We start from the raw sequence: 24,926 nt of genomic DNA, 5'->3' as shown, positions 1-24,926 counted from the left end.
TCCTCTACCTCCGGATAAAGTTCTCCTCCAATGAAGTTGCCCAGTCAACAAACGGGACATTCTTTGCGAGATGACCCTGCTACTCTCAGTCATCCACTGTTAGCAGAAGTCTAGCGGTTTTCGAACGCGCTGGCTGGATGATATGTGATCCAGGCGGAGAAAAAGAACAGCACCGAAAGCGTCTTGACAAAGATGAGCACGCCGAACAGGTTGTAGCTCATGCTGCTGTTCTCGTAGATGATGCACGCTCCGCGCTGATCTCCGCACAGGTGCTGCCACGTCAGGCAGCTGCGGTCGATGATCATGCCGAAGATGATAGGTGCCATGATGGTGCCGAAGAGCCGCACCGAGACCCACTGCAAGCCAAGCGCGAGAGGCTTGGCAGTGTCACCGACTACCCGAATGCTTGCGCTTAGACCAGGCGCGCTGTTCAGGAACGTGCCGAACAACACCAGGAACAGGCCCACGGAGAAGATGGTCAGCCGGTCACACGCGGTCTGACAGCGCTTCAGCTCAGCCTGCACTGGCGCCTGCACCCCTGCTCGCTGCTCCTTCGCCTGGATGCACCCGCAATCCGTGTAGAGCTGCACGGGTATTTACAATTGGTCGTTTAGAAAAAAATTCTTGGGTGCGTCGAGTGATGATGACCACTAAGCGATCACTAAGATAAAGCGCAGTATCGTTGTAGGATGAGCGGAATGTCGGCGGTTGCTGGTGTTAACGTTTTCACAGCCGCTACTCTGTCATTCACGACAGCCTTGAAGAAGACAGGACTTCTTGACCAGACGTTCACATCAATGACACTCCGCGTTCCAAGTATTTCACATTCCTTACGCTTTCCATGATACCATGAACCTTAGCAGAGTGATATAACTCTCAGAAATCAATTGTCTAAAACTTCTTCGGCATTTAGTTTTTCTGTTCGAAATCTAAAACAGGAAAAGGTAAACAACGTTCACTTCGTTGTGACTTTCGAGGTTGCATTCATCAACATCCATTCAACTCGTCTATCTATTCATCAACATCTATCTACTCTGGTCTTTTCTTAATAGCACTTATTATGGCCGAATAGTTGAGCACTTGAAGCTTTAATTACTTAAAGCTTACCTAGCTAAGTCTTGGAGCATGTAGGTCTGGCGTCGAGAATTTCGATTTAAGCGTCTATCCTCGAGCTGCGCATCAGCAATATATTCAAGCCAGCTGTCACTGTGGACTGCTTATCAGTTTCCAACTGCAAAAATTTACCTCAGTCCCAGGAGGTGCCAGCAAAATCTGAGAAGTCACGGTCATCTCGTGTGAGACGTTCAATGTGCCTTAATTATTCTGCGTCGCGAGGCAGCACTCACCACTGTGCCTGCCGTGACTATCTCCTTTCGACAGCCAGCGAAGCAAGGTGAGAAGTAGGTCACGTTGTCCACGCCACAGATGGGACTGTACAGGATTTCGGAGCACTTGCACTGAGCGTTGCACGTAGCATTTGGGTTGAAGCTGTATCCCCCACTAGAAAATGAAACGTGGTTGTTCTCTTGGCCATAATAATCAGTATAACACATATGAGTGAATCGTGTCTGCCTAGGAGTAGATCCTTTAGTCTACAGCATGGTCCACTAGTAAAGGGAACACTCGAATCAACATCAATATTGCTGGCCCACCAACAGCAAGCTCACAAGGCAACAATGTTCGTGCACGTCACCATTTTCTCATCAAGACTCAAAAATGCAAATTTACTGAACTTCTATGTAAATGTAGGCCCCTGTGCTTCTGTAAGATAGCTAAATTGAGATGTGATGTGCACGCAGGTGCTCCCTTTAACTGTAAACCCACTTGTACATCTATGGGTGAAAGTTTTCACAAAGTCTCTCGGTGCCTGTGAGCTAGAGCACTGTTGGACAGGAATTCCCCAATGTAGGCGTCTAGTGGGACATCTACAGCCCGACGACAAACGCCCACAATCATGAGTGACCCTTCATGGTACCTGGACTACTTACTATACACATGGGCACAGCATGGGAAGAATCCTGTGCAAAGATGTCATCAACGAGCATAACATTAATAAACGCAGCTACTCAATATGCCCTCCTTCATTGCATAGTCAATCGACGATAGAACCACTTATGTGTGCGCTCCCATATTTGGATAACACACGGCTGTGCTCACGTACATATCCCACGACGTTTTGGAAACGTCAAAGGCTGTACGCGTAGGTGCAGCCGCGAACATGAGAAGGCGCTTCGATTCTCGTTGGTGTCCCCCCCCCCCCCTTTTTTTTTCTTAAGTAGAGTTTCACTCTCTCGACACCGACATCATTGAATTTCTGCCCTGCTTGATGCTGCGCAGAAAGGCAATGATACGCTGTATCAGGCTGCACTAGTCGTTCTCCTGTCTACGTGTGCCGTGTCTAATTTAGGAGCTTTCTCCTAAAGCTGGAGTTCTGTCCAGCCGCCGCCGCAGTGTGCACCAGTGTTGCCAGTGTTCGCGGGTCACCACTCAGAGTAGCCGCTCCGGTTGCTCTAGCGATTTCAACAAATGCTGACTAGAGGACGCACCCCCGCCCAATGCGTCGGTTTTCAATGGCCCACGCACTCGCCTTCTTGCGACTACGTCCACTTTGTTCTTGTCACTTCTTAGGCACAGCAGCGCGTGACAAGTTCCTACGATGAGTGTTACGCACGGGTATCGATATCCTCCCGAGCTTCTTCAACTGCCTGCTATCAACCCAGTTGAAGAACACATGATAGCGCCATGTCGGCCATTTATCTGCGGTGGGCATTTAACTCACCACAGCGGCCAGTATGACATAAAGGGGTAATTAGTTAACATGTCGAGTGACGTGGCCAACACTGTGTAGCGGCGACCGAGCCCAATAGCGCTGCTTCCGACGTATACACCATGCGCCGGCTTATTAACAAGCCTTCCTACAGCTCTTTCCTGTCCGTGTCTCTTCCTTCCATAGTTACATCGTAACTAATTGTTTTCTAGCGCTTAGTGCACTTCCCAGCAAGCTCCTCAAACATTCACTTTGTAGATATGGCGATGATTGTTTTTCTTTTTGTAGCTCTGAATAGTTTATTATTAGAATACCAACTAGCCAAATCACACACTTTACTGTTTAATCCAGCACTTTTATTAGTAGGTGCGATCACACTGAAAGCAGAAGGGGGCGGAGAAACGCCACTTTGGTGCATGCAGAAGCAGAGTCATGCGGATGACGAGCCCTAGCTCACGCTGACACGACGCTAAAGGCAAAGCGCATACTGCATCGTCACCAAACCTAATTATAACGTGAGGCGCCATTGCACCAGCCCACTGTGTAAGATATGTACGTACAGTAGAAAAGGGAATAATTATCGGATTCCTGGCGACGAGATAAAGTAACACTGACTTGCGTCCGTTGGTCGAGTGACGGTAGCAAATATCTGCCGGCGGCATCCCGCAATGTCAGGATCGAAATTATGCTCTGACGTTGCTTAGCAACCACCGAGAACGGTAGCAACGATGGTGTTCGCAAGACATTGCGATTTCGCCAATCAAAACTTAACATGCAGCTTTACCTTTAGTTGCTAAAATGCCATAGCTGCGCTAGCTGATTTGACAATTCAGGTTTCCCGCGAAGCCCCAGTACCACTGATGCCCACAGCTATTCTTTGTAGCGCCGAAGCTACTTTTAGTCTAAACTTTTCCTGCGTCAGGCGTAACCAGCAGTATCTCCCAAACTGCATAATAGATGGTGCGGTCTCATCACCATTTCGCGTCTCATTTCCTAGATGGCGTTGGTTCAAAAGACGTTTGTGCAATAGGACGGATGGATGCATGGACGCACAGATGAAAGCATAGGTGGAAACAGGCACAGACACGCAGACGGACGCATACACGCACGTATGGATGAATGGACGCATGGACAGACGGATGCATGAACATATGCATGGACGGATGGAGAGATGGACAGATGGATGGAAGCACTGACGGACGGATGGACACACGTATGGATGGACGCACGAAGAGATGCATGGATGAACCCCATGGACGGACGAATGAACGTTCACACGGACGAACGGACGCTTCAACTCACTTATCATCATTCACTCCGTGGATATGATGTGACTTTGCTCTTGAAGTTCCTTCGTCCTGCCGATTGATATCCACTGCTCTCACCGGCCCAACGGCACGCGGCGTTGTTACTTTATCTAGTCGATCGCGTCTTGGGAGTGTCCTCCGCTTAGGGTTGCGCCCTTTGCATCGGACCAAGCCTCAGTTAACGACAATAACGCACCGAACACATCTGTTGCGCTAAAACTATTGTGGCGTTCTCTGTCGGCACTCGTTATTGTCATAAAGCAGAACTTCACCGCTTCCAGACAGCGACACCGCCCCGCCGCGGTGGTCTAGTGGCTAAGGTACTCGGCTGCTGACCCGCAGGTCGCGGGTTTGAATCCCGGCTGCGGCGGCTGCATTTCCGATGGAGGCGGAAATGTTGTAGGCCCGTGTGCTCAGATTTGGGTGCACGTTAAAGAACCCCAGGTGGTCGAAATTTCCGGAGCCCTCCACTACGGCGTCTCTCATAATCATATGGTGGTTTTGGGACGTTAAACCCCACAAATCAATCAATCCAGACAGCGACACCACCGCGCCAACAAAAAGCACTTGAAACGGAGGTGCAAGAGCTATAAGACGTGCTTTAGAACGCTTTGAAAGTGTCATGAATGTGCGTCTTCATCGCACGTGCATCACAGTGGGTAAAAAAGCGCCCGGCTTTTGAGTGCACTAAAATTTTAGACGATAATCTTTCTTGGGGACCATTAACGGAAAAAATTTGATCTGTCTGTCTGTACGTACATTTGTGTTTTTTTGTCTGCCCTTAACGATACCTCAGGCGGCACCAAACGGCCGACCCCGTCCGCAGCGCCCACTAATATTGCTCAAGATTTAGCGTTCATAGTTGTGCGATTGTCAATTAAAAAGCAATTATTGCGTAAATCTGAGGCGCAATAAGAGCACGTCAATGTTTTGTATCTGTGCATTCATACTGGAAGAGGCACACTAGAAGAGGCACACACAAGCAGCTCTAGGGAGTGTAGCATTTAACACGCTACGCTGACAGTACAACGCAATGCTCAAATCCAACTCTTTGCTACGACGACACGGTGGTGGCACCTGCCGGTCGCTTTGCGTTCTACACCTTATCACCTCCGAGACAGGTGCGCATCTTTCTCTGCGGGCACGCACGCCTTCTTTTTCAAAGATTACTGCCATATGGCGCTCGTGTCTGCGCTCGTTCGCCTCTGCTACACACTCGGGCATCTAACGCAGCGTCTCCAGAATACCATTCACCGTTTTTTTTTTTTAGGGGCGAAGCTTCTCAAAGCGGCACCCGTTCGTCCCTCGTAGTACGTAACATGTCTTACGCTTTGACCTCCAAGGGGGTGCCGGTGGGAGATTTCTCCTGTGCGTTGTTGAACAATAAAAAAATCGCAGCGTTCGCGTTAACTAAAAGCCAAATTCTTCTGTCTCTCATTCCCCATTAGCAGCTATTGGCAAGTACAATGAGCAGTATCTGACAAGAAAAGGTTGCTGCGTTATACTTGCTGGACGTAACCTCCTTTGTTTCAGAAAGGTTTAGCGAGCGTTGGGCCGCAGTGCCATGAATACAGTGAACTAGTATATACCATGAACTCGAGGTGGTTAAAGGTGGGAAATAGACACGAAGCGTCAGCCGTAAGAAAGTGTGCGTGTGCCACTTCTCGTTTAGTCCTTGGAATGTCTGCTGGATGGCGGTGCTTCTATATGCGAAATATATCATGAAAAGATGCGAGATTGTTGTACTTGGAGTGTTGACTGGATGGACGAATGGACACACAGACAGATGCATGGGCGGACGCACGGATGGCTGCACGAACGGATGGACGCATGGGTGGACGCCGGGTGGATGCATGGACGAGCGCATGGACGGACGCATGGATGGACGTGCGGACGCACGTACAGACGCACGCACGGACGGGCGGATGGAAGCATGTGTGGACGCATGGATGGGCGCACGGACGGACAGAAGCAAGAATAAATACACGGACAGATGCTTCACCCCACTCTCCATCATCCACACCGTGGATATGCTGTTGATTTTTTTGCACAGAACATCAAACAAACGTTTTGTTCACTCTATCCAGACGCAAGACTATCGTCTTCCGGCGACATTTGCAGTGTAACATGAAGATTCGAAGCCAATTTATTTCTTCTGTTTTCTCTTATTCATTTATTCGTGTACGTTTTAAGATATGAGACTAAGTGATGGAAAAGCATTTTGAAAAGCAATGACCACTACAATATATTCTGCAGTGTAAGGCAGATTTTAAGGCACAATTTTGCATTAAAATTAAGTCATAATTTGCGAAAAATTTTTGCACCTAAATGTTTTATTAAAAATATGCCTCGTGCGAACACTTTTACCTCAAGTTCCGCTCAATACAAAATTTTATTCTTTGCAGGGGAATCAAAACAGCATAGGCCTGTGCAATGAACCAGAACAAATGAGATGAAATGACTATTAGAAACATTGTCAATAAATAGCCTAAATGTATGCACTAGCACTAGGGGCACCAGCGTAGAACAGGCAACCATAGTTGTTTGCAGCAAATTTGACCTGATTGTTCACATCATGCTGTTCTATTTTTTGTTTGTTTGTTTGGTTTATGCATTCTTGAGTGTCAACATTGTGAAAATTATATCTGTAACCACCCTGCTGAAATCTCCTTAATAGGGATTGCAGTATGAATAAATAAATAAATAAATAAATAAATAAATAAATAATTTTTGGGCTCAACTTTTCTTATTGAAGGCGCGCCCACTAATGGATCATTAAGGTGTGCAGAGGTTTTATGAAAATGTGCATTAGCAAAAGACTTTTCGCGTAACGGGAAAAATACCAGAAATATAAGTTCCGGAAAATTAAGAAAGCAATTTCGAAACAGGTGCACTCCTTACACAAGATCATTAGGAGAGCTGAAATTCTGAGCATTGTACTAGTAGCAAGTTTAGTTGCGGACCTTATTAATGGGTGCCTTTTCTCGAGCGGGAACTCTATGTTTTTTTCTAACTTGTTCTGCAGCATTATTGCCGTGACGGGGTGCTTTATCGCTCCGGCGCTGATCATTTGTGAGGCACGCTTTTGCAGTGTAGAGGCTTGGCTCAATTCGAATTGGCTAAGAAATATCAAATGTGCTTTTGTTATCAGTATTAAAAGGGCACTCAATGTATAACAAAGTGAACTTGATAATTTACATGCTCTAATAGGTGTCCTTGTGCTTTAAAAACACTTGTTCCACTTCACGCGTTCATTTAGTGAAATGTTTATGACCTTTATGATTAAAACTAAGGGCTCATGGTGCTATTAGAGCATTATGACATGTTCACACTAATTGTCAAATAAAGAACAAAATATTATGTATCAAGCTAATTTTATGATGCACACAAAACTGGCACAATTAATTGCGGTTCCGACAGTCATTTGGGGTCTTACATTTTTACTTTTATTTTTAAAAAAAGAACTGCGTGGGTGGAAGCTTTATGGGGTAAAACGAAGGGTAAAAAATTGTGAATTTAACATGACCAAAAATAAAGCATGACTTTTTGAGAAAACATTCGCTTTTTTCTCACGTTAGCAAAGTCACTTCCCTGACGGAATTGATGTCAGCCAAGTCTTGTTGGGTCGTGCCATAAAACACTTTCATGTTAAAAATAAGGCATGAGAACGCTAGTTCTTACGTGCTATAAGTTCTATTGAGTCAAGCCACCACCAGCGAAGCGCTGATCACACAGATGGACTATTACGTAACAAGTTGTGCGCGCTTTGCCTTCTTATTCGCTCCAAGATCTCTGGTAGGCCTTCTCGCGTGTGATGCCATCGAAGGGATTCGAGTACCACTCACTCCACACGGGCGCTCACTATGTGGAGGCTGCGCGAAGCTGCCGGCTGGTCTGTCCTGCTAGTTTCTTCATCATTAAAGGGCATGTTTCTAAAAAACCTGCAAAAATCTCTACCTGCTTTTTGTGCCCCATTCATTAGTCATCGGTGTAAATTCGTACCCTGAGTTACTCATCAATAGAACGTCATCTGTTAATCGGGGATTACTGAGGTACTCTTCATGAAGTCTTATGCATTACTGTTCCCAGTCTAGGCTCTGTAACCTTGCTGTAAACATACGGTGAGCAGCAACGCATCTTTATCGGTAGTTTGTTGTTTTCTTTATAATGGACTATGGTGACTGTACATTCACTGTAGATTTATTCCAGCTTGTTTATGTTGGTTTCGTTGATACCCTGATTCCGCAGTAACCGCATGACTGCTGATATTTCGACGAAATTAAATGCATTCTAATAATGTATCATAATGTATCTCATAATGTATTATAATTTATATATTTGGTTTGGTTGTAATCCACGCATTGTTCAACCACCTGTACTAGTATGAGTATGGTATATAGTGCAGGAGCCTGTACGAAATCTCGCTTGTTATTTTGTTTGACTGCACTCTAATGTATTTACACTATTAGCTATTATTTTGCGAATAAATTTTAACCAATGGAGAGTAGGCTGAACTGCCTGCAATTTTTCATTTCCTCGTCGCCCCTCTTCTTGTGAATAGGAATGATGTAGGCATTTGTCCAAGATTTCAGTACATCAAACATCAAGAGACCCTTCGTATACAAGGTTCTAGCAATAATGTCCATTCTTTAATAGACAACCTCCAGCTTTAACCAGTTCATTCTTTTCTATTTTTCTTTATTTTATCACAATTTTTGAGACAGCTTGCACTGGATGGTCTCAAATCTTAAATCTGGATGGTCTTAAAACTGGTGAGAACAAAAAAAGAAAAAATTTAAACAGAAACCCCGCAAATAACAGCATGTACTGATTAGGCTTGAGTGTTCTTGTTTTTCTTGTCGAACATTTGTCAATCTTTGTTTTTCATGTTCCCATTCATGACTGCAGTCTCCTTGTCATCCTAAGGGGTTCTCTCTATTTTCCGGCAAGCCCTCCCATTTCTCATATCATCTCACTCCATGAAACGGAGCAAAAACACGCTCGCATTCTTCGGTTTGGACGCGTATACTTTTTTTTTACCACCACGAGCGGGAAGCGTACTTACACACACTACTCACGTGAAGGTCGCGCCGGCGTAGGGGGCGTTCGGGCAGTGGAACAGGACGAAGCCCATCACCATCCATGTGAACATGCTGGCAAGCACGCACATGCGGATGATGTTGGCACACGTCAAGTCCAGCTTGTCGATGAGGTAGCCGCCCAGGAGGGTGCCTCCGCAGGCACTCGGCATGGCGATTAATCCTGAATGGCCGCAAAACTACGGCGTTACGTGTGCACAAAGTTCGCTCCTAAAGTGCCACTAAAGTAAACCAACAAACTGGTTTCGATTGATAACTTCTTCCTTGAGAACTCTAAACTCAGTATTTTAGCATCACATCTATTTTAGCATCATACTAGAGCAAATCAAGGTCAATCTTTCGTTTTTAATTGCCCGGACACGATGGTCTAGTGGCTAAGGTACACGGCTGCTGACCCGCAGGTCGCAGGATCAAATCCCGGCTGCAGCAGCTGCATCTCAAATGGAGGCAGAAATGTTGTAGGCCCGTGTACTCGTATGTGGTTGCACGTTAAAGAACCCCCGTTTTCGAAATTTCTGCAGCCCTCAACTACGGCATCTCTCATAATAATATGGTGGTTTTGGGACGTTAAACCCCCATATCAATCAATCATCTTTCATTTTTAGTTTGCGAGAAAATCTTCACGTATGACGGCACGTATTTCAAAGTGTATTGTTCGCATTTTGCTGGCATTGGCTCCAGGAAATTATTTGAAACTTGGTGTTCCGGGTCTGTGGTTACCTCAAAAGACATTGTACTTCTTGTTTACCGGTTTGTAACTACGTTGGTCCCAGTGAACGTCGTCAAACTTTATGATGCTATGGCAATTGATAAGGAAATTTTTAGGGGACGTCGCCAACTGCATTTTCTTTTGGCACGTCTTCTCGTTTGCCAAGCGTCTTCTTGGTGCACGAGTGGTGATTTTGGTGTTCCGAAAAAGTGATTTTCCAATACGACAAAAATCTGTCATAACTCTAGTCTCTTTTCAATCACGTCTTGGACCTAATTAAAAAAATATCGTTTTTAGTGCCTTTTACTCACTGGTCAGACAGCTTCACTGATGATACGTTACGTAGAGTGGCGTAGCGAGCGGATGAAACACCTGGCCCACGCATACTTCCCTTCCCGCAAAACGTCTTTAGCCATGGCGTAGGGAACAAAAAAAAAGACACTCTGCCACAAGTGCCTGCCTCACCCCCAATTCAAATCAAAGTTGTGCCTCTCTCCTAATAAACGTGAGGCAAAAACTTTTACCGCGACACGTGTGCGTGCGTGCGTGCGTGTGTGTGTGTGTGTGTGTGTGTGTGTGTGTGTGTGTGTGTGTGTGCGTGTGTGTGTGTGTGTGTGTGTGTGTGTGTGTGTGTGTGTGTGTGTGTGTGTGTGTGCGTGTGTGTGTGTTTAAATATCCTTGATTTGATACCATGAAGATTATCTCGCTCTATAATTAACATATGTCGACAAGCGGCCTCAATTAATACACAGCAGGTCAACCATATTGTAGTGCAGCACAAAAAGCAGACAACAAACGAGCGAGATGACGAGAACACAGCGCAATTTTCTCACTAAAGTTTATTATATTTGACCGGAAGTATACAGGTAAAGCAAGAATTTCTGTAACGGCCTTCACAATGGAGTAAACTAACTCCATCCGCTTGCCTAACATGAGAGAGTGAAAACTCTCTTACAATAGTTGAAGTTTTAGTGCAGTGTGCATTGCAAGCTCATGACTATGGGTTATTTGGTGAGTTTTCATAAGCGCACAGCCTTCTTTATGGGCAGTGAATATTGGAGGTACCTGTAAGCTCCAATTTCTCAACATTTATTTTCATTGGTTTATTTCGCGTCGGTAACACATACGCACAACACGATAAGAGCAAAAAAGGCGCCGCCTAGTCGAAATGATGGATCACCTTGATGTTTAGTACCGAATGATCAACGTCCATTTCAAGCATTGAATTACCTTTGCTTCAGAATGGGAGCACCCGAGAAAGATCGCTTGAATAAAAAAGAAAAAAAAAGGATCGTTGCTCTACCAATAAATAGGCAGTATTCATGTGTCCATACGTTTGAAGAACTAGGTGCATGTGTTTCCTTATCGAATACTTTTTGAATCCCGGTACAAATTTTCTAAGCCGCCCTGCAAGCACACAGTTCAAGTCGCACTACAAATTTCATTGCAAAGGTTAGGAAGACATTTTATAGACATACCGCAGGCGGTGATCATCCGTTTCTCAAAAAACATGCAGGAAGTTTGCACAATTTTACTGATCTTTCTGGAACCTTCCTCGTACCAATTAACGCACCGATTTGTGTGTAACTTCTGCAGAACCTAAGTATTTGCACATAACAGAGTCACAGTTCGTCTTTAGTATACGACGCCACGGTGCATGCACTCTTCACTTGACGTCAAAGTTGCGAAATGTATTTTAAATGTGCAAGCTATCTTTCAGGTGATACCGGTTTCCCAGTTCCTACCAAAACCCTGTGAGAACGGCAGATGGCAGCACAAGAACATGTAGAAGATGTGGCGAAAATCTCATTCCCAAACGATCTCTCATTTAAAAGTTATATTTAGTTTCATTAGAGCTAAAAATTGTGAGTGTGATTATACAGCCATAAGTAAGCGTGCCTAAGACCGTTTCATTTGCGGTACGTTCTCATTTCAACAGCTACTGGATCATTATATGTTATGATATATATTGATCTGGAGTTCGTGTAGGGCTGAATACTTTGATCAACACAAAAAGGATGACCCGAATCTGTGCTCGGTAGCTAATGTAAGGGGCACAGCTAGGAGGTCTCACTCCGTGCCCACGCCCCCTTCTTCCCCTGAATTTTTTTCTCGACATGCATATATCACTCGAAATGACCACTTGCCTGCCCTGCTCACATTTTTAATCAAGGGCGTGCCATCACTGCAAAAGTATTCTGTCTACAACCCTGAACTAAAATTGTCAGCCTTAAAACTTCAACATCTCTGCAGCCGATGAAAATAAATGTTTGCTTTCGCATATAATTCACCAACTGACGTCAAAGACCATTTCTCATTCCCACTCGTCTTTTACGGAGACGTATTGGACAGCTCGCCTCGTGGAGGCTGTTGAGCAGTGGTCGCTTTCTCGTTTTGCGATTGTTTCAACTTTTCATTTTTAAAAATATAAATTCTTTCCTATCTACGGGAGAATAAATATTGCCTTTATCGTATTTATCGGGTAATAGTGTGGCCTATTTTGGACCGCACAAATATTACGCCTGACTTCTCATGTCCAAACGCATGGCCGAAGTGGTGAAGCGTCACTTGCTATCGCTGAAACAGCCACTGTCTGTCAGTGTAGTCCGAAAACAGCGTGCTTTCTTCGTGTAAATATAGTTATATCATCTTTGGTTTTGCTGTTGCCACTCATGTAATGATGTCGTTGCATTCCATTTCACGAGAAGATAGGATGAAAAGAACACTTTTAATTTTTGTAGCAGGACCCCTTGAACAGTTGATCCAATATATAAACACTGCAGAAATGCCAAATAAAGGGAATCTATTTTTGTACACATTATCAGTAAAACCGTGTGATATCATCCATGCTTTAAGAAATGACATATAATGGAAAGTAGATTGATGAATCAATGGATAGAAACACCTTTTAATAAAAGCCCGGCGATGTTTACCGCCCGTGTTCAGGGCTCCTATATTCATGGTCTTCCCTCATCGCCGCCTCTCGAGCACGCTGAACTGCCCACTCTAGTTTCCTTAAGTTAAAGCTGCGCAGAGTGGCGGCTCACTTCAGCGCAAGAAAATCCGCAGCTACTGCCATTTCGGCTGCTTGTACAGGGCACTGTCACAATACGTGTGAGAATGTCGCATGAGTAGCCTGGCATAATTTGCGAGTAGCGTTCGGCCATTCCTTGGAGAAAATGTGCCACAGTCGCACCGGACTGGGGAAGGTGTTTGTCTGCCGCTGTCGCCAGACGTCTGCCTGTCGTGGTTCCAACTTAGGTTCAGGTGGCGGCAGTATGCGCTGCCTAAATAATAGTGCTTGATGATGACGTTGTACCTGACTAAGCGTTCTCGCGCATTTTGAACCGTATGGTTCAAACACGATGAGGGGGTCTGCAACTGTGCGTGACGGGTCATTTATTCAGCATACGAGGTCTTTTAGAAAAATTTCCGACCATTGGAGGAAGAAAAAAAACTGGCATAATTGGAGCGTTCAAAACCTAACATCCCTCAAAGTAGTCCATTCGGGAATTCACGCATTTCTCCGAGTGGTGCTACAATTGTTAGAAGCATCCTGAGCAGGCCTCATCGGAATGAAGTTTTGCTCAGCTGACGTCGCTGTCATAATGTCCACCTTGTCTGAAATCGCTCTTCTTTCAATGTCTTCTTGAGTTTGGAAAGCTGCCAGAAGTCATAGGGGGCCATATCAGGAGAATAAAGAGCATGTTGAACTACAGAAGCCTGACTTATCGCCAAAAACGTTTGAACCTAGTGTGAGGAATACCTGTAGTGGCAACGATATCGTAGATTACCTTCCCACTCATTTAAAACACAAGAATCTTGACCTTAAGCAGTTGATACGACAAGCTTGTCCTTCATAGAAAACAATCCTTCATACATACCTAGAAGTGTTGCCGATGCGGATGACGTCAGGCCAAACTGCGACTCGAGAATCTTGGTGATGAAGGCAGAGATTCCGGAGGCCATCAATGCTGTGAAGAAAAAGTAAAAGTCAGCAAGTGAACAAGGACGCGTCCGAGTTCTCTACTCACTTTCAATCGTTCCGGCGATGGTGAGCAGAACGTACGTCCGATTCGTGAGCAGCAACGAGACCATGGGAATGAACTTGCTGGGTTTTTCTATGCGCAATTTTGTGGCCGCAAACTCGTCAATTTCCGGTCGTTTTGACGCTCGAATTTCTCGTGACCCTGCAATGGAAGGAATGCGGCGTCCACGAGCGAGGACAAATCAGCGACAAACAGGATGCCGCATCTTTTGTCACTTCTCTGCCATTGGCGCGTATTGTATTCACCAGTAGACTGGTCACAAGAAGGACACGACAAAATGGGCAAGCAACGTAGCGTTGTCGTTTTACATACATTTGAATGCCTCGAGCACAATATTTTTTTCTTTCTCTTTCATGAGCTAAGGAAATTCTGAGCAAATACCAATAAAGCTGACCCCAGGAGATCCCTGTTTTTTTTTATCAGGGTTCTGAAGCCTCAACTAGTGAGCCCCAGTGACAAAATTTTATATTCGCAAACACCATTACAGAGTGAAGGAAAAGGGGGCGGGAAAAGTAATGCAGGACTTTTACGAAATACCAGTAAATGTCTTCTTTTGAATGGACCACTTTTGCCACATCCCAAATACGGAATAATTTGACGTAAATACAACGTCAAGTTTGGAAAATTATATGGGGACTATCTCCACATTGCTTTGAATCCGAATGGGAGATCTGAAGTACAGAATTCAAATTCAAGAGTTACGCTTTAACTTAGTGTGACCACATGGGGTGCCTCAGGAAAAAAAATAGTTGTGGTCAGTCACGTCTCTGCAGCTCGTGACTAAAGTCATTAAGCAAATAGGAAGACATCAAAGCATAGTCATGGAATTAATGACGATGTGTGGAGTGAAGCGTCCATCTGTCCGCGCGTCTATCTATTCATGCGTCCGTCCGTGCTTCCCTCCATTTTCTAGTCTATCCATCCGTCCATCTGTCTGTTTGCCGGGCTGTGTCTTTTTTTCTTTTTTTTTTCTTGCTGCCTGATTGTTATTTGTCTGTCTGTCTGTTTATCTGTTTGTCTGTCTGGCGACGAGCACCAGCCGCCGCAGCCCTTCGCACCCACCACTTTGCTTCGTCGGTGCACCACCGAGTTTCCGACACGTACGGCGATGATCCAAGAGACTGAGAGAGGCACTCGCCCCCCGTGCACTCTAACACCACCCACGCAGCAGCCAATCGAAGCGAAGCGGTACAGCGCCATCTAGAATATCTTCACTCAACTGCAGTTTGTATGTACTTATGTCAGACAGCGCCACTTACTATACTGTTCCGGAGATAGTGCCGGTTACGCCTGAAACGGGGCAAGGTAAGATTAAGAGGAGTTTCCTGCTTTATAAATATATATATATATATATATATATATATATATATATATATATATATATATATATATATATATATATATATATATATATATATATATATATATATATATACGGTCTTCTGGTCTATCTATATTATACTTAGTCTGCTGCAAAGCAGCCGCCATCAATAGACTGATAGCTTTCTTACTTAGTGTTTGCTGTCGAAAAATACATTAGTGGCACTTTTTATATTCCACCGTTTTATCTTACCATATCAGCGTTACATGTACGCTGATAGATGAAGCGGTTGATGATTCACTTGTACTTAGAGATGTACAATAAGTCGTCGTCGTTACCTACGACAATAAGACCAAATTTTGGGTAAGTCAGCGAACTGGCGTAATATTGAAGAGAGCAAGCTGGTGACACAAAACAACTGGCTCCACTTTTCGCTCTTGGTCTTTCTGAGTCGACCGCTTGCGCTGTTTCCTCTTGTTCAAGAATTTTTTTTCCAATATACCTTCGTGAAAGTTTTAAGCAGCCCCTCGAAAAATATTGCTGAATTAAAACGATTGTTATTTCGTTTGAAGCGCTCAATGTAATAAAAAAAGAATTTCAGCGCCACATGGCTGATTTCGAACTTCTCCAAGTTAAACTATGACATGAAATGCATGAATGTACGCTCAATGACCCAAATATTAGTCACCGTTACGTCTGTGGTGTGAGTTCAAGCCATGCTTTCGCAAATGTCAGTTTAACATCTATTGCCTGCAGGGCATCTGTGTTATAACTTCTTTAAACTACAGCGGTTCCTTTTCTTCGCTATTTGGACTACGAAGGAAATGATGTTTAAATAGGAGGCACTACAGGAATTTTTACAGCTGCTATATTTTTCTTGATCAGTACCTATCTAAGTATAAATTATAGCCTAGAAGTGCACCTTGTCTTTATTTGGTAGTCTTCGCGTGTTCCGTGCAATCGTCGCTGATTACTTCGGTGAGACAGCTCTGCGAACTAAAGGCTAGGGCAGCTTGTACGCCTGTGTGGCCTTTAAGCTCGAAAGGAAGAGAATCATTTGTGATAAGTCATACATACGCTGTAAAATAGCGAAAAAGTAGAAAAACCCCCACAGCATATTCATGGAGTGAATGATGATGAGTGGGGCGAAGCGTCCGCCCGTTCGCCCGTCTGTCCATCTGTTCGTGCTTCCGTCCGTCCTTCCATGAGTTCACCCGTACGTCCGTTTGTCTGTCTTTCCGTGCATGCATCCATCCGTCCATCCATCCGTCAGTCCGTCCATCTGTCTGTCCATCTATGTTCCCGTCTGTCTGTCCGTGCTTCTGTGCGCCCACCCATGCGTCCATTCGTTCTTTGGTCTACCCGTTCTTCCGGGAGTTCGTGCGTTCATGCGTCCATCCCTCTGTCTGAGCATCCGTCCGTCTGGTCACACAGACGAACGCGTTCTCCCCACTCATCATCATTGACTCCGTGGATATGCTCTGAAAACCACTAACGCCATCTTGTCATATTATTCCCAAGGACATATGCACACAACACCATCTATTGAGCAAGTCATAATCTAGAGGTGGCTACATACTACATACGGAGGACGTAACAACCCACCACCTAATGAGAATAACCGCTAGAATAAACCACCATGGCTATAAGATTAAGTTGTCCATAATGTTGAACCCGGTAATCAACATGGCCTATTTCACGCTGTCACGTATAAACATTACCTACCATCGGCGGGGTGAAATGCGATCAGAGCACCGGCAAGCATTTGCCGTGGTACAGTATACGGCTTCCAGCTACCCCCGTGGACGGGCACGCATATTCGCAGTGCTGCTGAACCGCATGCACGCTCTTGTCAATGATGATGTCTACAGGGATTGCACTATAAACCTATTCCTCATTTTTCCAGAGCTCGCCCAGGTCTCGCAACCACCCTTTATAATCGCATGACAGCTAACCAAGAATGGATGGATGGATTGATGGATGAATAGTTTTATTGAGGTCCTTCGATGCGTGCATCTAGCGCGCAGTGAACCGCTATACCAGCCAAAGACGTTTTTGAAACTTCTTGCAGCTGCCACGCCAGCTACAAAGCTGCCTCCAAGCTTGGCGCGTGCGGAAGAATCCTCCTATGGACGTGGGAGGCTGTGCCGGGTAAAGTCATGTGCCGTCAGCAATGTGCCGTATGATGTCCCAGCCGCTAAAATATGACCCCGCGCGACGTATGTTTCATATGTGAGCGACAGTGCAAGAACGCTGCTCAATCAGAAATAAAACGAATTGGCTATCTGCTGATAGTTATAGCTCGAGAACAAAACGACAGCACGGAGACAAGAAGGACACGAAGGACACGAGTGCTCGTGTCCTTCGTGTCCTCCTTGTCTCGCTCGTGTCTTCCGTGTACTTGTCTCCATGTCGTCGTTCTGTTCTCGCGCTATAACTATCGTCTTGTCATACCAACTAGCCCAAGCTACCACACTGGCTATCTGCTTCACACGAAAAACTCATGGAGAGAGCCGGGGGAGAGCTGTGTTGCCCGCCAGGAAACGTTTACATTTAACGAGCGGGAGTGGCTGCAAGCGGTCACCCACGCCACATTTTTACAGGAGATCAGCAGACGGGACGTGTACTCTTGCAAGTGTCTTCTTATTACAAAGTGTGCTAAAATGTACATGCAGTACAACAATCAATTCGTTCATTGCAGTGCCCGAATATTATTATGGCAGCGTTCTATTTGGATTACGCCCGATAATATGCTGAAAGACCCAGCTGTAAGCCTTAGCTCGCAGAACATTTCACCTCGTTGCTATCAACTTCATTTTCGCCCTCATAGCAAAACGGTGACTAAACATTTTCTAATTGATCCCACCAGAGTGCAAACTTACTTTTTTCTAGCTTGAGAAGCTGTTAGATTCACTGAAGCTCATTTACGGCGAAAAGACTTTGCTTTCTGTGATTCTCTAAGGTGAGATAAATTGGCAATAAAAGTCAACAGAAAGGGTAAAACTGAAGCTTCAGTTCTGTATGATTTATGCCGACAATTGCAGAAAGTGGTCGACGGTAATGTGTAACAATGGGTCGCGAATTCGCCCACCAAATTTTTTTAACTTCATAGTTCTGGCAAGAAATAAGGTAAAGTCACTTGCTTAGATGACAATAATTTTCATTCCGTGAATAATAGCAACATTGTTTGTGATTATTCGTTCATATTTACCTGTTTTACATGTTCTGCAGTTAGCAAGTGAAGGAAACGACAGTGGACACAAATAAGTCGTTCTGTCGATACCAATAAAAACGTTTAATTCAGTACGTCCCTTTCAACGAGTTGTTTTCTTGTTGTAGCTACCACAATAGTTCCACTGCCGCTCACAGATTTTAAATTGGAGTTTTGTATTTTAACTACAGTAAAGTATAACGCCTCTCAAAAGTCGTTAGTGCCATTGTCCGTAATGATTAAGGCAATTAGGCACAATTTAGCACTCTCTTATTCACGCACACATCCACATAAGCATACATCCACGACCACGCACGCGCTATTTGTGTGACTTGGTCTTCAGTCCATGCTCGTGTGGATGTACGCGAATGAAAGAGCGCTAAGGAGGGCCAGTTTCTTCAATATGACAAGTTAATTAACATCAAGTTATGTTACCTCTAATAGTAGCAGTCGCTTACGTAGTTTGCAGAAGGGCTTGTTTACAGTTCTTGCAATTTCCCGTGAAGCTATCCTTGTCCTTTCTATATATCAAAACAATCAATTATAACTTTATAATGAATATTCACTAGTTGTGTGAGGCGCATCTTAATGGCACTGTTTCTCCGATCATGTCGTTTTATAAAACATTTAAGTCAATTCGCAGGATTAAAGACCACATTCTGTTTGTCACATTGAGAACTACACGTCTATACTTGGCAATTCACTCGCCCTTATGTATACAGTGCATTTGTTTCTCGTCGTTAGGACGTCTCGCCGGCACTTTTCTTGTTTGCTATCTCATAAGTAAGCCATTTAGTGCCTATGTGCCGCACGTTTCCCTGCTGCACTTGCCTCATGACAGGAAGAGCATTACATTGCATCAATTATTAAAGTGCTAAGCATATATTTGCAAACCTAAGACAGCTTGACCGCAAATGCATATATTCGTTCTACGTTCGATCTCATGCAATGCCATGCCATATGATGCCAGCCTGCCACTGCAAATTGTCATTTTGAATACATTTTTTCAGGGAGTAAACAATTGAAAACAATGAAAAGTATTAATGGTGAGTGGCATTGAACAGCATTGTAAAACCGAAAGAATGATATAACAATACGACGAAAATCAATACACGTCACTTAATCATTAACCTAAAAGTCATATGAAAAGGTCTTACCGGGCAGCTCCTTAGGGAAAGCGAAGATCGGTATGGCAATGAGTGCGGCTAGGACCGCCGCAATGACGAAGCCGATCCACCAGGCACCAACCCACACTTTACTGAAGCGGTTAAGCTTGATCTCACTCGAGGGCTTCTGGATGTCCGTGTAGAGCGAGAGGAAGTAGCCGCCCGAGATGAAACCCACAGCGGGACCCAGGATAGCCATCGCGAAGTAGATGCCCAGGTAGACGGGCGACGTCTTGGTGGGCACGCTGTCGTCGATGTAGGCGACGCCCAACGTGTAGAAGGGTGATGCGCCGCAGCCATGCAAGAAGTTGCCCAGCATGAACAGGTAGCGATAGCTGGCCAGGACGGCCTCTCCGTTTTGCTTGCACAGGGATTGCGCGGTGAGCATGTTGGGGCACGTGTCCTGCACGTCCGGGCGCAAGTGGTAGCTGGGCGCCAGGAAGTGCGGAAGCGAGAAAAGCATTGAGCCGCTCGCCATGACCAGCGTGCCGACGGCGATGATGCGCGGCTTGTGGCTCGAGCCGCCGAAGTACGCCACCGGCGTCGAGAAGAGAAGCGAGCCGACGTTGTACATGCTCACGATGGTGCCCGTCTGGACGCTGCGCAGTTGGAAACGCTTCTCGAGCGTGGGCAGCACCACGTTCACATAGCCATTCACTGTCAGTCCTTGGATGAACGAGGCTGAGCAGAAGGCGGCCAGTGCCAACGGTGGTGTTCGCAATGGCTGCAGGCAGCTCGGCTGCAGAGGACCCCAACCACATGGCTCGTCTTCTGGCGGCGTGAGCGCGGGCGCTGGCGATGGTGCCGCTGCCACCAGTGCCATACGCCTCCTCCTAGGTGAAGAACGCACGAGTTAAAAAAAGACGGGCGATGGCGAAGATGAAAAAATACTTGCATGGGGGGGGGGGGGGGGAGGGGGCGCTGCCACGCTGCCGCCTGTGTTTCGACAAGCAGACTTGTCGTACGCCGATTTGTATCTTTGAACAACACAAGTCCGCTTCTCGAAACGTTAGCTACAGTGTTACCCCAGGTTCAATAATGTGACGCAGATGTTATCCAAATCATTGCAATTTATCTGTAATACACCTTGTCAGAAAGAGTGTTCAGTATTTAGCAAATGGCACAAGAGAACTAGCGCGTGCATGCATTGTTCATACAGCAGCGGCAGCTGACTTTCACGGCACAAATTATTCGGTTAGTTCACTGTGGCCTTACTTCGTCTTTGATTCCAAAACTAGTATAGACATTCGGGCTTGTTCGCGTAGTGTTATGCAGTCTCTGTATGTACAGCACAAGGCCGCACCTGTAGTGCCGGCAGCGGGCATATTATTCCTGGGGAAATGTTGCCTGCAGTATTGAAATGCGAAGCTTTTCTTTGCAAACTTCGGCAACTTTGAGCATATCTATCTATCTATCTATCTATCTATCTATCTATCTATCTATCTATCCATCTATGTATCTATCTATCTATCTATTTATCTATCTATCTAGCCGCCTACGACTTTTAGTACTTCTGGCCGTCTCGACATGGCATCGATACCAAAATTGGTGTGGCCTAACGTGACTGTATGACAAACATAATTGAAAAGTCATAACATGGACATCATGATTTGTATGTCATGAATAACATAATTTACATTTTATGGTCTTGCTGCTCTTGCGGTTATTTCGTTGACATGACAATTTGCAAAACTGATATAATATGACATGATTGCATGCCGAACACAAGCGACCAACCCTAACCTGAAAATCATGGCATGCGTGTCATGTAACAACATGACTACAAGCTACACTTATGATGCGCTCACAGCCGTTTCGCTAGCTTCACGTGTACAGAATTCAATTTTACGCCACGTGAACTGACGACATAGGTAAATGACACATTCAAACATGATAATCATGATATGTTGTCATGTAAAGCATCATTACATACTAAGCTCATTGCGTGGGCGACGCCATTTTGCTAGCTTCGCAAATCACGTCACATGGTAAGAAATTTAGTATCACGTGAGGTAAATAGACGACCAAGGTAATTGACACACCAAAACATAATAATCATGCCATGGAAGTCATGTACGGCATAGTTAAAGTCCGCCTCGTAACGTTATGCTGATATTAAAGTGACATGTCAACTTTCCTCATTCGCGCTTCGCATACCATCTATTCCCTCACGACGTGGAATATGCTAACTTTTTTCTATTGGCTGTCACTCCCATGTGACTAATCTGCCGCCACATTTCTGGTGAGCCTCGCACGCCAGCATTACATGTGCCAGCAGAGTAGGGGCTGCAAGTGTAGTGCCGGCAGCAGGCGTAATACACCAGAAATAAGCGACTTATTAGCACCTTGCTGTGTTTTCTAGCTTTTAAGCTGGCATTTAGCCATTCTTGCTCCCCGACAATTCGCAACACTCATCACCATCGGGAAGGATAGTCAAAAACTTGAACTTGCCATCTGTTGGCCAAGGCAAGTCGATGGAGTCAAGCCAGACTATAAGCAATTGCTGACGTAGTCGCTCACAGTGGCGTGATCAACACCAAATATGTTTGTTTGTGACGAGAAATAATTGCTTATTGAATCAAGTGACATTCGAGGCGTGCCATTTTTGCGAAAAAGCACCTGTTTCCTAAACACTGGCGAGATCGTGACCAGCGATGGATGGTCATTTCGCAGATAAACATAGCGATACCAGCGTCTCTGTGAGCCCGCCTCGATTCGCTTACACATTTGCTTTTTATATCTATGACGTCGAAAAGGTTATTATATGCTAACGCATTGCATATGAGTACAAAGACTGATCGTGTTGACGAAAGCAAGCGCTCTATGACGAACTTTTGCATGACCGCGAACGGCGTAGGCGACTGCCGGCGTCTGCCTTATGCTGCGCCAACGTAACTGTTCAGATGTGCTTGTCATTCGAAAAGGTTTATAGTTTCATTTATTATTACAAACGATAGCCTTTCTTGGGGACCTTCGACGCAAAAAAAATTTTGTCTGTCTGTCCATTTGCCTGTTTGTCCGCTCTTAACGGTACACCAAAAGACACCAGTCGATACCCCAAACGGCCGACCTTATCAGCACTGCCCATCAATCCTGCTCAAGATTCAGCGTTCATACTTGTGCGATTGTCAATTCGAAGGAAATTATTACGCATATTTGAGGCACCATAACAACAAGTCGATATTTGCTATGTGTGGCTTTGTACTAGAGGAGGCACACATAAGTAATTTTAACGACCATGGCGTTTATCACGCTGCGCTGGTGTGCAACATGATGCTCAAAAAGGCAAGTATTTTCAACTTTGCTAAGCCGACACGGTGGTGGCACCTATCCATCGCCTTGCGTTCTACACCTTATCACCTCCGAGACGGGCACACATGCCACGCGCTTCGTTTTTCAAGGTAAGTGCCAGATAGCGCTCATATATCACGTGTGACGTGGCTTGATGAACTCGTTTGCCTCCGCTGCACGCTCGAGACGCTATAACGACGCGCCTCCAGGATACTATTCACCAATATTCTTGCGCAGAACATCAAATAAACGTTTTGTTTACTCTCTCTAGACGCAAGACTGTCGTCTTTCGACGACATTTGCAGTGTAACATGCAGATACGGGGCCCATTTTTAAAGACGTCAATCTTCCTTGGGGACCTTCGACGCAAAAATTTTCGTCTCTCTGTCTGTCTGTCTGTCTGTCTGCCCCGCCACGGTGGTCTCGTGGCGGAGGTACTCGGCTGCTGACCCGCAGGTCGCGGGATCGAATCCCGGCTGCGGCGGCTGCAGTTCCGATGGAGGCGTAAATGCTGTAGGCCCGTGTGCTCAGGTTTGGGCGCACGTTAAAGAACCCCAGATGGTCGAAATTTCCGGAGCCCTCCACTACGGCATCTTTAATAATCATATCGTTGTTTTGGGACGTTAAACCCCACATTTCAATCATATATCTGTCTGTCTGTCTGTCTGTCTGTCTGTTTGTCTGTCTGTCTGTCTGTCTGTCTGTTTGTCTGTACATTTGTCTGTTTTTCCACTCTTAACAATAACAGGTACTTAAAACAGCCGACCCCATCCGCAGCCCCCACCTATGTTGCTCAAGGTTGAGCGTTCATGCTTGTGCAATTGTCAATTAAAACGCATTATTTGCGCATGTCTGGGGCACCACAAGAACACGTATATATTCTGTATGTGAGCTTTTTACTAACTAGAAAAGGCATACATAAGTGATTTTAAGGACTGTAGCGCTTATCACGGTGCGCTGACCATGCAACGCTTGCACAGAATGACAAGTGTTTCCAACGCTTTGCTAAAACGAGACGGTGGTGGCACCAGCCCGTCGCCTTGCAGTCTACACCTTATCACCTTTGATATGGGCACGCACACCCGTCTCAGAGCCACGTACGCACTTCATTTTCCTAGAAAACTGCCAGATGGCGCTCATGTCTCACGCGTGACGTGACTTGAAGCGCTCGTTTGCCTTTGCTGCACGCTCGAGGCACTCTAACGCAGCGCCTCCAGAATACTATTCAGCAATTTCCTTGCGCAGAACATCAAATAAATGGTTTGTTCACTCTCTCCAAACGCAAGACTATCGTCTTTCGACGACATTTGCAGATTAACATGCAGATACGGGGCCAACTTTTTTCTTGTGGATCAAAGCATGACTCTACAACTTTTCTTGTTTTGTGCTAAATTATGAAAATACAAACACGGGGCCAACAGCAATCAAGTGGCAGCGACGAGAAAAAGAGCCACACGTTCACACGGAGCTCCGTTATTAACAGCTACACGGGCGAAACGCCGATGGCGGCGGATGCCACGCTCCCCTAGAGAATAACGTCACGTGCTACCCTCCCATAGGAAAGAACTGCGGGCATCCGGTCGACCGATGTACTTTGGCGGCAGCCGGCTTTATAGACACTACCATAGCCCCAAGTAACATGAGCACGTAGGGTAGGTACCCACGTGCAATGCTTCATGCGTGTCTTTTCTTTAGCGCCCTCGTGTTATTTGCACTGGATATGCAGGCTGCGAAATAAAAGCTCAAGAAGCTGCACGGATAACCAAGGCACTCACCTTTGTTTACGTCCTTAGGCTGACCGATACAATGCGCACACTGATCACACACCTGTCGTCTTCGGCCAGCCAGAGCTACGGTCAACCAGGCGTGCTGCAAAGCAACATGGTTTTCCCACTTTGGTGGTTTCAATGTTTAGGCATGCCCTTACTGTTCCATTGCCACATGCACAGCTGCAAACTCTGTGACTTTTTCTTCTTCTGCCTGAGACGCACACAGCTCTCAGACAG

General features: G+C 45.5%; 1 protein-coding gene across 1 annotated transcript; it reads right to left on the bottom strand.

Annotated features, from left to right (window-relative positions):
• Nucleotides 1-45: 45 nt before the first annotated feature.
• Nucleotides 46-24,926, bottom strand: LOC119172840 (solute carrier organic anion transporter family member 4A1). The gene is made up of 7 exons (XM_075891951.1): nt 24,696-24,926; nt 19,621-20,462; nt 13,917-14,072; nt 13,767-13,856; nt 9,153-9,336; nt 1,347-1,500; nt 46-584 (listed from the first exon to the last, which is right to left on the bottom strand). Exons 2-7 carry the CDS (start codon nt 20,450-20,452, stop codon nt 111-113), a joined length of 1,890 nt encoding a protein of 629 aa, XP_075748066.1. The 5' UTR covers nt 20,453-20,462; nt 24,696-24,926; the 3' UTR covers nt 46-110.

This window comes from Rhipicephalus microplus, chromosome 4, assembly GCF_043290135.1.
Source record: "Rhipicephalus microplus isolate Deutch F79 chromosome 4, USDA_Rmic, whole genome shotgun sequence".
In the NCBI taxonomy this organism is placed as follows: Eukaryota; Metazoa; Arthropoda; class Arachnida; order Ixodida; family Ixodidae; genus Rhipicephalus; species Rhipicephalus microplus.
The sequence above is the reverse complement of the archived record's forward strand: the minus strand, read 5'-3'. Positions and strand labels throughout refer to the sequence as shown.

Coding starts and splice junctions, on each gene's coding strand:
- LOC119172840 (XM_075891951.1), bottom strand. CDS start 20,452: ATGGCACTGGTGGCAGCGGCACCATCGCCAGCGCCCGCGCTCACGCCG. Junction 14,073..19,620: donor TTTCCCTAAGGAGCTGCCCG/GTAAGACCTTTT, acceptor CTTCCATTGCAG/GGTCACGAGAAATTCGAGCG. Junction 585..1,346: donor TAGTCACGGCAGGCACAGTG/GTGAGTGCTGCC, acceptor ATACCCGTGCAG/CTCTACACGGATTGCGGGTG.